Here is a 14,141-nt window from a genome sequence, read left to right on the forward strand (position 1 = left end):
AAACTTTTTTACTACAAATAATCGTGTATATTCAAACTAGCAATGCAAACTTGTTTAACCCATATCAACCAATCAAAATGTATTTGACGGAAAAGCTGAATCTTGATGTTTTCTGTAGAAATGCTGCACTACTATACAAACAACATATTAACTCTTTTTCTTGGGACAGCCATTAAAGAGACTATGTATGCAGATCTTTAACCGGTTAACGACCGGCTCACGCCGATATACGTCGGCAGAATGGTACATACAGGCAGATGAATGTACCTGTACGTCGCCTTTAAGAAGCGGCATTGTGGGTGCGTGCGCGCTGCGAGCTCCGTGAGTGTGATTGCAGGTCCCAGAGAGGAACAATGGGGAAATGCTAATGTAAACAAGCATTTCCCTATTCTTCCTAGTGACAGGACACTGATCACAGCTCCCTGTAATCGGGAGCAGTGATCAGTGTCATGTCACACATAGCCCATCCTCCCTACAGTTAGAACACATCCCTAGGACACGCTTAACCTCTTCAGCGCCCCTCCTGGTTAACCCCTTTACTGCCAGTCACATTTACACAGTAATAAGTGCATATTTATAGCACTGGTCGCTGTGTAAATGTGAATGGTCCCAAAATAGCACCAAAAGTGTCTGATGTGTCCGCCGTGATGTCACAGTCACAATAAAAATCGATGATCGCCGCCATTGCTAGTAAAACAAATATTAATAAAAATGCCATAAAACTATCGCCTATTTTTTAGATGCTATAACTTTTGCGCAAACCAATCAATAAACACTTTGCATTTAGAAGAATGTATCGGCCTAAACTGAGGAAATTTTTTTTTATATATATATATATATATATATATATATATTGGGGGGATATTTATTATAGCAAAAAGTAAAAAATATTGCATTTTTTTCTAAATTTATGTTTTTTTTGTTTATAGCGCAAAAAATAAAAACCGCAGAGGTGATCAAATACCACCAAAAGAAAGCTCTATTTGTGGGGGGAAAAAGGACGTCAATTTTGTTTGGGTGCCACGTCGCACGACTGCGCAATTGTCTGTTAAAGCGACGCAGTGTCGAATCGCTAAAAGCGCTTTGGTCTTTGGCCAGCCAAATGGTCCGGGGCTGAAGTGATTAATTACTCATTCAACATTGCAATTGCATTTAATAATTATTATGTACAGTATTCTGTATTCTATGAAATGTCCCTTGCAAGGCTTCTTTTGCAGTTCAGTTTTGGGCTCCAGTTCTCAAAAAGGATATCGGGGAACTGGAGAAAGTGCAGAGAAGGGCAACCAAACTGATAAGAGGCATGGAGGAGCTCCGCTATGAGGAAAGATTAGAAGAACTAAATGTATGCACTCTTGAGAAGAGGAGAATAAAGGAGGAGTTTAGGGTTGTCCCGATACCACTTTTTTAGGACCGAGTACAAGTACCGATACTTTTTTTCATGTACTCGCCGATACCGAATACTAGGGTTGTCCCGATACCACTTTTTTGAGACCGAGTACAAGCGCCGATACTGAATACCGATACTTTTTTTTTTAATGTCATGTGACAGTGGCGGTATTTTTTTTGTACACAATAATGTTTTTTTACAATTATTTTTTTTTTTTTTTACTTTTTTTTTTTTTAGTGGGGGGGGGGGGGGGTGGGGGGGTGGGGTAGTGTCAGTGGCCCAGATTCAGAGAGCAGTTACGACGGCGTATCTCCAGATACGCCGTCGTAACTCTGAGTTGCGACGGCGTATAGAATCAGTTATGCATAGATTTCCCTAAGATCTGACCGGCGTAAGTGTCTTACACCGTCGTATCTTGGGCTGCATATTTACGCTGGCCACTAGGTGGCGCTTCCGTAGATTTAGGGATAATCTAATTAGGTAGATATGCCAATTCAGAAACGCAAGTCCGCCCGGCGCATTTTTTTTACGTCGTTTACATTAGGCTTTTTCCGGCGTAAAGTTACCCCTGCTATATGAGGCGTATCCTATGTTAAGTATGGACGTCGTTCCCGCGTCGAATTATGAAAATTTTACGTTGTTTGCGTAAGTCGTTCACGAATAGGGCTGTACGTAAGTTACGTTCACGTCTAAAGCATTGACGATTTGCGGCGTAATTTCGAGCATGCGCACTGGGATTCTTTCACGAACAGCGCATGCGCCGTTCGTAAAAAACGTCAAATACGTGGGGTCACATGTAATTTAGATAAAACACGCCCACATCATCCACATTTGAATTAGGCGGGCTTACGCCGGACCACATACGTTACGGCGACGTAACTTAGAGCGCAAGTTCTTTCTGAATACGGAACTTGCGCCCTAATTTACGGCGGCGTAACGTATCTGAGATACATTATGCCCGCCGATAGATACACCAATGTATCTGAATCCGGGCCTGTGTGTTTTTTTTTATTATTATTATTTACATTTTAATTTTTTAATTATTTATTGCAATTTTTTTTTTACATTCAGCCCTGTTGGGAGGGCTTTGGTGAGATATCAGGGGTCTTATCAGACCTGAAACATTGTAAATAGGGTTGTCCCGATACCACTTTTTTAAGACCGAGTACAAGTACCGATACTTTTTTTCAAGTACTCGCCGATACCGAATACAGATACTTTTTTTAATGTCATGTGACAGTGACGCATTGATGGCTGGCACTGACAAACGGCACTGAAATTAAAAGGATTAGGTGGATTGCTGGTTGATCAATTAAGCCCTTAAACCTGTTGTCTTAGTTTAGAAGTCCTTTGATAAAAGATACCAGCCAGTCTGCACCCCTAATAGCAGGATAGAGAAAAAGGAAGTAATATGGTGGTCCAACACCTAGCATGACAAATGTTTGGCTGATTGGAGTTAGAATACAAAGAGGTTTGAAAACATCGTACTTAGCAGCACTCATCTAATGCCCTATCTGCACACAATCAAAGGAAATGTGACATCTGTGATGAATAAAGTGCACTTGTTGGCATACGTCATACAAGCAGTTGTGCTCTACTGTGATATAATAATCAAAAAAACTTGTGTGAGAGAACATGGACTGATTCATTGGTGGTTACAGACAGTACAGATTGTTAATTTAAACTACATGAATAAGGCGATTGCCTGATCCGATAATGCCTGTGTCCCTGTATAATGCTCAGAAGGCAGCCATCCAGTGTACAAAAGCCACGCCTCCTCTTCATCCTCGTCCGTGATAGGGGAACTAAGTTTCCCAGCAATGAGTTTTTTGTTTTTTTCCGCCTATCACGGACATCCTCTCATCCTCGTCCATGGGATGAGGATGACAGGGTGTCCGTGATAGGCAGAACACTCACTGTCTCACTTGCTGGGAGTGTTCCCCTATCATAGACGAAGAGGAGGCGCGGCTTTTATACACTGGATGGCCGCCGTCTGAGCATTATACAGGGACACAGGCATTACACGCTGCCTCTCTCTCTCCCAGGTATCGGATAAGGCATCGGGAGCATTTGCTCGGTATTGGGACAACCCTATTTTAAACGATTTCGTTTTTCGGGTTGTAAAAAATGATTGTGTGTGGGCTAAAATGACGAAAAAGCACATTCATTACGCTGTCAGGCCCCGTACACACCAGAGGATATCCGCTGGAAACGGTCCGCCGGACCGTTTCCAGCGGATAAATCCTCTGGCGGATTTGGATCTGATGGCTGTACTCACCATCAGATCGAAACCCGTGCGGAATCCATCCGCGGTGACGTGTCGCGCCGTCGCCACGACGATGACGCGGCGACATGCGCGACGCTGGAAGGTAAAGACTTCCACGCATGCGTCGAATCATTACGACGCATGCGAGGGAGGGGAGCGGACGGATTGATCCGGTGAGTCTGTACAGACCACCGGATCAATCCGCTGGACAGGATTCAAGCGGATAGATTTCTTAGCATGCTAAGAAATTTTTATCCGCTTGAAATCCGTCGGCTGGATTTTTATCCACCGATAAATGTCCACTAGGCCGTACACACGACCGGATCTATCCGCTGGAACTGATCTGCGGATAAATCCCAGCGGATAGATCCAGTCGTGTGTACAAGGCCTAACAGACAAAAAAAAGTGCGAATTGTCTTTTACTAACACGGAATCAGCTAAAGCAGCCAAAAGGCGAATGGAACTTCCCCTTTAAAGTGCCGTCGTACGTGTTGTACGTCACCGCGCTTTGCTAGATCATTTTTTAAAAACGATGGTGTGTAGGCAACATCGTTTTAATGATGAAGTTGGGAAAACTTCGTTTTTTAGACATGCTGAAAAACGACAATTTTTTTCATGCTGAAAAATGATCGTGTGTACGCGGCATAAGGCTTACCTGTAGGTACAGTGAATATTTCCTAAACTTGCACTGAGATATTCACACTGCATGCAGCAAATGATGTCACCAGTGCATACGCTCTGAAGAAACCCAGAAGGAAGACCAGGTGAAGACATCCCCTAAACTAAATGTGGTCAGCTCTGCTTAAAGGGGTTGTAAAGGAACAATTATTTTTTTTCCTAAATAGCTTCCTTTACCTTAATGCAGTCCTCCTTCAATTACCTCATCCTTCCATTTTGCATTTAAATGTCCTTATTTCTTCTGAGAAATCCTCACTTCCTGTTCTTCTGCCTGTAACTACACACCGTAATGCGAGGCTTTCTCCCTGGTGTGGAGTGTCGTGCTCGCCCCCTCCCTTGGACTACAGGAGAGTCAGGACGCCCACTAACACACAGCTCCTTTCTCTATCTGCAACGTAGAGAGCGTCCTGACTCTCCTGTATTCCAGGGGAGGGGGCAAGCACGACACTCCACACCAGGGAGAAAGCCTTGCATTACTGTGTGTAGTTACAGACAGAAGAACAGGACGTGAGCATTTCTCAGAAGAAAGAAGGACATTTAAAAGCAAAATGGAAGGATGAGGTAAGTGAAGGACTGCACTACAGTAAAGGAAGCTATTTAGGAAAAAGGAATTGTACCTTTACAACCCCTTTAAGAGATGGGCTATAAAACACTGACCCAGTGGTATAAATGCCTGTATACTCTGCACAAGATCAACCCCGCAATATCCCCTAACTAGTGTGCTGTGGCACAGCAGAGGGCATGTTAAACTTATGGTGGACTTACAAATCAAGCCACTTTAAAGCGGATGTGCCAGTAAAAAAAAATAATATTAGGACACTTACCTGTCCTAGAGTCCAGCGCCGTCAGCAGCAGAGGACGAGCGATCGCTCGTCTCTCTGCTGCTCCCCCCGCCATCCTCAGTGAGGGAACCAGGAAGTGAAGCGCTCCGGCTTCACTACCCGGTTCCCTACGGCGCATGCGCGAGTCGCGCTGCGCCCGCCGATTGGCTCACACGCTGTGTGCTGGGAGCCGAGTGTTCCCAGCACACAACGGGGGACAGACGGGAAGTCTGGAAAAACCCGTCTTTTGCCTGAGACGTGTGGCCGGAAGTGGGTGCAGATACCTGTCTTTAGACAGGTATCTGCACCCCCTCCCCCCTGAAAGGTGTCAAATGTGACACCGGAGGGGGGGCGGGTTCCGATCAGCGTGAGTTCCACTTTAGGGTGGAGCTCCGCTTTATTAAGAAGGTACATTTGACATATACTGCCAAGTTACTGGTGTAGTAGTACAAACAAATACGTTTTCCCAGCACACTTATCAGCCAGCCTGCAAAAAAAATACATAATGGCTTTAACAATTTGCATTAAAAACAGAAGTTTTGGTTGCACATATTTGCGGGAGACCGGAGCTGACAGTTTTTTTTCATTCAACCGGGTGGGAAAAAACAAATAGTGTGTACCTGGCCATAAAGTGCCCTATTTACTGACCTTTCTCCCAAGGTCCCTCTGCTTACAGTGTATGGCTTCATTCGCCAGGGTCTCGAGGCCAAAAAAGCATGAAAGAGCTGTTTGTTTATGTGGCTCTAACCGCCTAGAGTTGGTTGCAAATGCCTAAGTTACAGAATGGGGATGCAGCAGCTGTACAGATACAGTCGCACATCCTAGTGTGCCAGGGGTGCAGGGGCAGATGCACGGCTCCAATCGCATAAACAAACTGCTCATTCACGCAGTACGGGTCTCAGCACCAATGTGAATGAGGCCTAAGCCACTCTGCCCCCCCTTGCTTTCTCCTCGGCTACAACAAAGCTGTAGCAAATGTAAAATGCATTTTTTTTTTTTGGTAAGGCTAAGTTCATATCTATGCAGGTTGCAGTTGATGCGATTTTTACGGGGCGATTGCGTGGCATTTTGCGTTCTTTTATATGTGTTTTTGACCAACTGCTCCTAAACGTCTGTTTACAAGCAGCAGTGTACATGAGGCCTAATAGGAAAGTATGACAGTTCTGTTCATGAAGTGCCAGAGTGTAAATCTGCATCCTAGTCTCATCAGTCGCACTCCATGAACAGAACTGTCATACTTTCCTATTGGCCCCAAAAAATGCATAAAAAACGAAACATTTGCCGTTTTGGTGTGGGTCCATTGAAGTCTATTGCACGCAAAGCAAAATATGTTGTGGGAAAAAAGTCCCTGACCCTTTCCAAAAAAAGCATTGGCTCAAAACACACAGATGTGAATTAGATCCATAGGAAACCATGTTTAATGGACTGTAGTGCGTTTATGCAAAAAAAATGCATAGGTGTGAACCAAGGGTTAGGCTGCATTCACACCTAGGCGTATTGTCGCCTGTAGCGCGACGCTATTGCAGCCTGCAATAAGCTGGAGGGGTGATTTTACATTGTCGGCTATGGAGATGGTTCACATCTCCACGCCGAACGCCAAAATGCCTGAAGCTCAAAACAAGTCCCGGACCTTTTTTTCAGGCGGCTTTCGGCCATAGCCGACAATGTTGATCACCCCTCCTGTGTATGTTTCCGTGTCGCGGCAAATCGCGGGACAAAACGCCGCAATTTGTCGCGGTAAAATACGCCGCGTTCAGGTGTGAATGCAGCCTAAGAATCCATATAAACAACCCACTCAAATGATATCCAATCAGTTAAAGTAGAACTATAGGCAAAAAAATGTTTTTTTTGGATTAAGCAAGTTGTTTCACCATCTGCGTCCCATTGTGGAGATTTCTCTTCACTTCCTGTCCCACAGCCAAAGTGAGAGGAAATCCCTGCAAATAAAAGCGTTTGATACTGCAACACTTCATATTCCAGATCTTTGCCTGCTGTACCATGTAAGTATCCTGTTCTCTTTGTATTGCTTCCTTTATGTGCAATCCCTGGTGTTCCTGCCAGTCCCTCCCCTTTCCTAAAAAAAACTGACAACACTAAGCAGGAGAACACACCGTGGTCAGTTCTCTAGCTATGCTGGGAACTCGGTGTACTCTCCTCCAATGATCCGACTTGTCCTGACATGCCCCAGCCAGTCAAGGGGAAGCTCAGTGGGCTGCTGCTTCACAGCTCTTATGCACCTGAAAACTGAGGGAATGTGATCAGTTATGAATAAGGGGAAAAAAATTATTTATAATGTTTTATTTTTTTATAGCTATACAAAAATGTTTTGCCTTTCATTTAAATTTTAAACTGAATGGCTTGTTTTACAAGGTAATCATTTACAATCACTTTTAAGAAAATCCCTTGGGGACCCCCAGGACAGTATTCAGATTGGAAAAGTTCCCCTCTATTACTTTTCTGGGGACAACCCAAAGTTTTACCTTTAATTATATTTTAGACTAGAGGAGTTGTAAGGGCAGAAGGTTTTTTATATTAATCCATTCTATGCATTAAAGCAGAGTTCCACCCAAAAATTGAACTTCCGCTTTAAGTGAAGGTGACCCCCTGTCATTTTTTTTTTTGGGGGGGGGGAGTAGATACCCTCTTTTTAGAGGCATACAGCTCCCATTTCCTTCCGGGCCACAGCGGAGCCAGAAGGAAGTTCACCTCTCCCCCTCCCTCCGTGCAATCTTCTGGGACACATCACAGGTCCCAGAAAATTGCCCGTCTAATCACAGCGTGCAGCGCGTTTCGCTCATGCACAGTGCGTGCCCGGCTTTGAAGCCAGAGCCAGGTGCCTACAGTCACAATGCTGGTGTCGAGAACAGGCGGGGGAGAGGATCGGGGCTTCGTTCACCCGCATCGTGGGACAGGCGAGTGTCCGATTATTAAAAGTCAGCAGCTACACTTTTTGTAGCTGCTGACTTTTATATGGGTGGAACTCCGCTTTAAGTTAAAAAGTCTTCTGTGTGTAGCAGCCTCCTCAGCACCCCCTAATACTTACCTGAGCCCCATCTCTGTCCAGTGATGTCCACAAGTCCCTCTGCTGTCGGGGACTCTACATACTGATGAGACACAGCAGCGGCCCCATTGATTCCTATGGCTGTCAAAGTCAGTTACCCAATCAGGAGAGAGGGGGCGGGGCAGAACGGCAGCTTTGTGTCTAAATGGAGACAGGGAGCTGCAGCTCAGCTCGGGTGCCCCAATAGCAAGATGCTTGCTGTGGGGGCACTCGACAGGAGGGAGGGATCAGAAGCAGCGAAGAGGGACCCAAGAAGAGGAGGATCCAGGCTGCCCTGTGCAAAACCACTAAACAGAGGAGGTAAGTATAACATGTTATTTTATTTATTTTTTAATTGACTTTTCAATTACTTTAAAGCGGAGTTCCACCTAAGAATTGAACTTTCACTTTAAGTACTCATGACCCCCTGACATGCCACATTTGGCATGTCATTTTCTTTTTGGGGGGGGGGCAGGTACCTGGTTTTGACAGATACCCAGCTCCCACTTCTGGCACCTCCCCCCCCTCCAATCTTCTGGGATTGCCTGGCCATTCAAGACAGCGCAGCGTGACTCGCGAATGCGCAGTGCGTGCCCGGCTGTGAAGCCGCAAGCTGTCACGGCCGGGCGTCCCACACTTGCAATGCCAGCACCATGGAGAGGAGGGGGAGAGGAGCAAGGCTTTGGGCGGCTTCATCGCTGGATCGTGGGACAGGTGAGTGTCTGTTTATTTTTATACACTGTGTATTTTTATACACCTTTTGTAGCTACTGACTTTTAAATGGGTAGAACTCAGCTTTAAAGCGGGAGTTCACCCAAAATCTTTTTTTTAATAATTAGATTGATGCTTATTTTGTCAAGGGGAATCGGGTGTTTTTTTTTTAAAAAGAAGCAGTACTTACCGTTTTAGAGAGCGATCTTCTCTGCCGCTTCCGGGTATGGTCTTCGGGATTGGGGCGTTCCTATTTGATTGACAGGCTTCCGACGGTCGCATAAATCGCGTCACGAGTAGCCGAAAGAAGCCGAACGTCGGTGCGGCTCTATACGGCGCCTGCGCTCCGACGTTCGCCTACTTTCGGAAAATCGTGACACGATGTATGCGACCTTGGGAAGCCTGTCATTCAAATAGGAAACGCCCGGTCCCGCAGCCCATACCCGGAAGCGGCGGAGAAGATCGCTCTCTAAAACGGTAAGTACTGCTTCGATTTAAAAAAAAACACCCGATTCCCCTTGACAAAACGAGCATCAATCTAATGTTAAAAATTACGTTTTTGGGTGAACCTCCACTTTAAGTCCCCACACTGCATAATTAAAAAAAAAAAAACTAAAGGAGATTGAATAGTCAGATTTTAACCAGTTTGAAGCCATACATGGTCATATGTCAGGAACAACAGTGGATGTGTCAGTTATTCATCCTCATTTGAGTTCCAATCGTAACCAACAGCTGTTAGTACCAATAAAAGTTTTCTTCCTTTTTTTTACCACTGGAAAAATACAGTACATACTGGACTATCGGTTGTAAACAGAAAATAATGATCATTTCCACCAATCAGAAAAGCCTGACCCAGTTGTCATAATACATGTTCAGAACACTCCCATTGCTTGTAGTTACTAGGCCACGTATGGCCGCCTTTTAAGAGGTAGTAAACTCTTTGTGGGGGGGACTTTGTCCCTGCAAGGTAATGTCATACCTTGTGGATAGTGGATAGCTCTGTTGGACACCTCCCACCCGACATCTTTCAACTTGAAAAATCAAAGCTACCAGGTGGAATTGTCAACTGAACAGTGTTTGTATCCATTCAGATGCAGCGGTGATCGCTTCTGGATGCACACAAAGTGGTTAATAGCTGCGGCCACCAGCCACCTGTCATTATAGTGAACAGGGCTGGCGACTGCACCTACCTGCTGAGAGCCACAGAAGGAACTGTCGCTACAAATCGCATCGGCTCTAATCGCCAGTGTGAATGTAGTCTAATCACAAACAATAAAGATTCAGCAGCATTTGTGCCAGTGAATGGGTGACAATCAGCTGCATCTGGCTACAAAGGAGATATTCCTTAGGGACAGACAGGCAGCCTGTTTAGCCGATCCTGCCTCTGGCGAGGATCAAATCTCTACAGGTACAATCACCAGTGACAGCTGGAGCTCCATTTTTTGTCTCCCTTCCCGTCCACTCACCAGCCCCGTTCGCAAGCCCACCAGCCCAGCACTTACCCCATCTAGGTCACGGGCGGCTTTCCCGGCTTCTCCTCCTGGCCAATCCAGAAGAAAGAAGACAACAGATGTTGATTCGCTATTGTCACAAGTAGGTGGGCTCAGGGCGCAGTGCTCTACGCCCTGAGCCCAACCTTTTGAAGCCAATTCGAGCCTCTGGCTCTAATTGTGTGCTTTACAAGAAAAAAAACCTGTAGAACTCACTGTGTCTGCCTCCCACCCATGGAAATTAGGGGGCCAATGCCCCTGCGCCCCTTATGAATAGGCGGACAATCACCACCGGACCTGTTCCAGGTAAATCTGCTAAAACAATGAACAAACCAGTGAAAAGAACTTGCCAAAGTTTACATAACCACTAATCCATTCTGGGAGGGCTGGCCAATGGATACCTACAACTTTAACCCGGTTCCCAGCCAACACCAATGGGGGCTATAGGTCCTTTGGGCAAATGATTGATTTATTTTCTAAAGCTGGCCATACATTATACAATTTTCTTGTTCGATTTCCTTTAGATTTACCTTCAACTATGTAGTGCAAGGGCCTGCCTGATTGCATACACAAATGTATAGTGTTTAGGTGTGACTTCATATTGTATGATTTTGGTAAATCTAAAGCAGTGGTCTCCAAACTGCATCCCAGGGGTCCTTTGCTTGCTTTTATTTGGCCCTTGGGGCAGTACTTCATTTACTGACACCAACAAAGGGACATAGTTCCTCCCTATGACACCAACAATAGGGCCCAATAACACCAACAATGGGGGTTCATTCCTCCCAATGACACCAAAATGGGGCACAATTCCCCCAATGACACCAACGACGGGGCACAATTCCCCCCAATGACACCAAAATTGGGCACAATTCCCCCCAATGACACGGCACAATTCCTCTAAATGACACCAACGATGGGGCACAGTTTTTCTCACCGACACCAAAAGATGAGGGATTGTTTACCCCCAACTGATGCTTTTTCTACTCCCGATGGCCACAGTCCGGTCCCTCTAAAGTCCGAAGGATGGGAAACTGGCCCTTTGTATAGAACCTTTGGAGACCCCTGATCTAAAGGAAAGTTGTAGAACAAATTTGTATAGTGGATGGCCAGCCTAATCGATGTCTTCTGATTGGAATAATTCAGCTATAGTCAATCGATTGATGTGCCACACACAGCAAAGTGGATTTCTATGGCTAGTTAAGATAAGATGGTAACTTCCGATGGTAAGTCAGCAATAGCATCTCTGTTTCCACCAAGACATCTCATGATGGTTTCAAATACAATCGCATTCACGAACAAAGTGTCTTGGTGCTGCCGATGGATGAAAAACTATCAATAATTGCCCGAGTCGATCCAGATTGGGTGTAAATTGATTGAAAGGGTAGTTACAGCTATTTGATTTTTATATTTCGCAGATTCAGTTAAAATCTGCAATAAAATCGAAGCGTTTAATGGCCCCCATAAGGAAAAACAACAACGACAACCACTGTTATACTTATGGAAAGTTTTAAGACTCTGAACGTTTTAATGACTGAATAAAAAAAAACTGAATTGATGAGTCAGTGTTTTTCTCAGCCAGTTCCTGAAATCTATGAGTGTCATTAGGAAAGGTATATAGACATAAGACATGGCAGTGTGAGGAATGCACTTACCTTCAGCTGGGACTTGGACACTTTGCCGCTCTTCTCGGTGTCGAGTGAAGTGAAGGCATACCACACGGACTTCAGCAACTCGTTCCTCAGAGACATCCTGTGTCCTCCTCACACCTGACTACACACAAATAACTACTCCGCTCTATACACCCGGACAGATAGCTGTGCTTAGTACACAAGTCTTCCATTCACTCCGCTAACATCTGCCATTAACACTCTCCTCTCTAAACTTTACCTAGGGACACAGTCACCCCCTCACACACGAGCCGAACGTCCAGTCAGGTGTCCTCTATACAGCCCTCAGACACCCCCGTCACACCCGGCTACACTGCACTCTCTGTTCTGTTCAATGGCGCGCTCCGCTACACTCTCTACAAGAAGCTCTGCTGTACAGGAGACCGCAGACACAGGCACACTCACATCATCACTCTCCGAACAGACACTGCTACATCCACCACTTCCTGCTGCTGACAAAGCCACCCAGTCACACACCAAATGTGAGCACTGGGCATAGTGACATCATGTCACCTTACCAAAACCATAGAAATGGAATATACTGTATACTATACCATGGAAAGGGAGTATATAGGTCATATACTGTGTACCACACAATAGAAAGGGGGCGTCTAGGTGATATACTGTATACCATAGAAAGGGGGTATCTAGGTGATATACTGTATACCACACCTTAGAAAGGGGGTATCTAGGTGATATACTGTATACCATACCATAGAAAGGGGGTATCTAGGTGATATACTGTGTACCACACCATAGAAAGGGGAATATATACCTCATATAGGTGAAATACTGTATACCATACCATAGAAATGGGGGTATATAACTTATATAGGTGATATACGGTATACCACATCATTGAAAGGGGGTATCTAGGTGATATACTGAATACCACACCATAGAAAGGGGGCATCTAGGTGATATACTGTGTACCACCTCCATTGATTTTAATGATGCTTAAAGTGAAAAAGAATTGAAAAATTCCTTTAAATATCGTACTTGCTGGGTGTCTATAGTATGCCTGTGAAGTGGCACGTGTTTCACATGTTTAGAACTGTCCCTGCACAAAATGACATTACTATAAGAAAAAAGTAATTTAAAACTGCTTTCGGCTTTAATGTAATGTCTGGTCCCTGCAATATGGATGAAAATCATTGAGAAAAATAGCATGGGTTTCACCCCCTCTCCCTGGGTCATTACCAGCCCCTTTGGCCCTATATACTTTGTACAGCAGTATACAGGCGGTGCAAACAAGACAGGTAGGTTTGTTTGGTAAGTAGAATCTGTTTGTAATTTTGAACTGGTACTTTTTTAAAGTGTAGCTCCAGCCAAAAAATCTATTTTTAAGCTTTTTGGAAAACCTAGAGAAGGGTTATCACCCCTGTAACATTTGTTTTTCTGTCTGTGCACATCTGTTCAGAAGATTGCATCTCACTTTCTGTCCCAATGACAAATGTTTTTTTGAAAATTTGTTTTTTTTTTGTGAAACAAAGATTGGTGATAAAGCATCAGTGGACAGGAGACAAGTCTTACAGAAGAGAATTTCCTTTCCTAGGGGTAGATTTCCTCTCACTTCCTGTTGTCTCCTTCCGTTTGCAAGTAGTAGTCGTTTGTAAGTTGGATGTTTGAAAGTAGGGGCCTGCCGTATATACTCTGCAGAAATTTGGGCCCTAGGTGTTGGTGTTGCCACAACACTGTAAGCCCTCACAGTTAGTCTTGGTGGGTGCTGGAATGCCCTGCTGTGAACTATTATATCTAGAATTGTAATTACATGCCATTGTTGAACAGTGGTAGAAAAATTGGGCCTTTGGTGCTGATGCCACAAGACTGTAAGTCCTCACAGTTACTCTTGGTGGGCGCAGGAATGGGCCCTGCTGTGAAATATTGGATCAAAAATTTTAATTACAGGCCCCTGTTGAACAGGGGCAGAAAAATCGTGCCTTTGTTGGTGGTGGTGCCACAAGACTGTAAGCCCTCACAGTTACTCTTGGTGGGCGCAGGAATGGGCCCTGCTGTGAAATATTAGATCAAGAATTGTAATTACATGCCCCTGTTGAACAGGGGCAGACAATTTGGGCCTT

At 44.9% G+C, this 14,141-nt stretch overlaps 1 protein-coding gene across 2 annotated transcripts in view; it reads right to left on the minus strand.

Moving 5' to 3' along the window:
* DEF6 (DEF6 guanine nucleotide exchange factor) overlaps positions 1–12,520 on the minus strand; it is a 111,765-nt gene extending 99,245 nt beyond the window's left edge. The window contains exon 1 of one of the 2 annotated variants that reach the window (XM_040337783.1): positions 12,046–12,520. In XM_040337783.1, coding sequence (XP_040193717.1) covers positions 12,046–12,141 — 96 coding nt within the window. In that variant the 5' untranslated portion in view covers positions 12,142–12,520. The remainder of the gene's footprint in view (positions 1–12,045) is intronic. The other variant, XM_040337782.1, reaches the window with a different exon arrangement.
* Between the last annotated feature and the right edge of the window lie 1,621 nt (positions 12,521–14,141).

The sequence above is a fragment of the Rana temporaria genome, chromosome 2 (genome assembly GCF_905171775.1).
Source record: "Rana temporaria chromosome 2, aRanTem1.1, whole genome shotgun sequence".
Classification (NCBI taxonomy): Eukaryota; Metazoa; Chordata; class Amphibia; order Anura; family Ranidae; genus Rana; species Rana temporaria.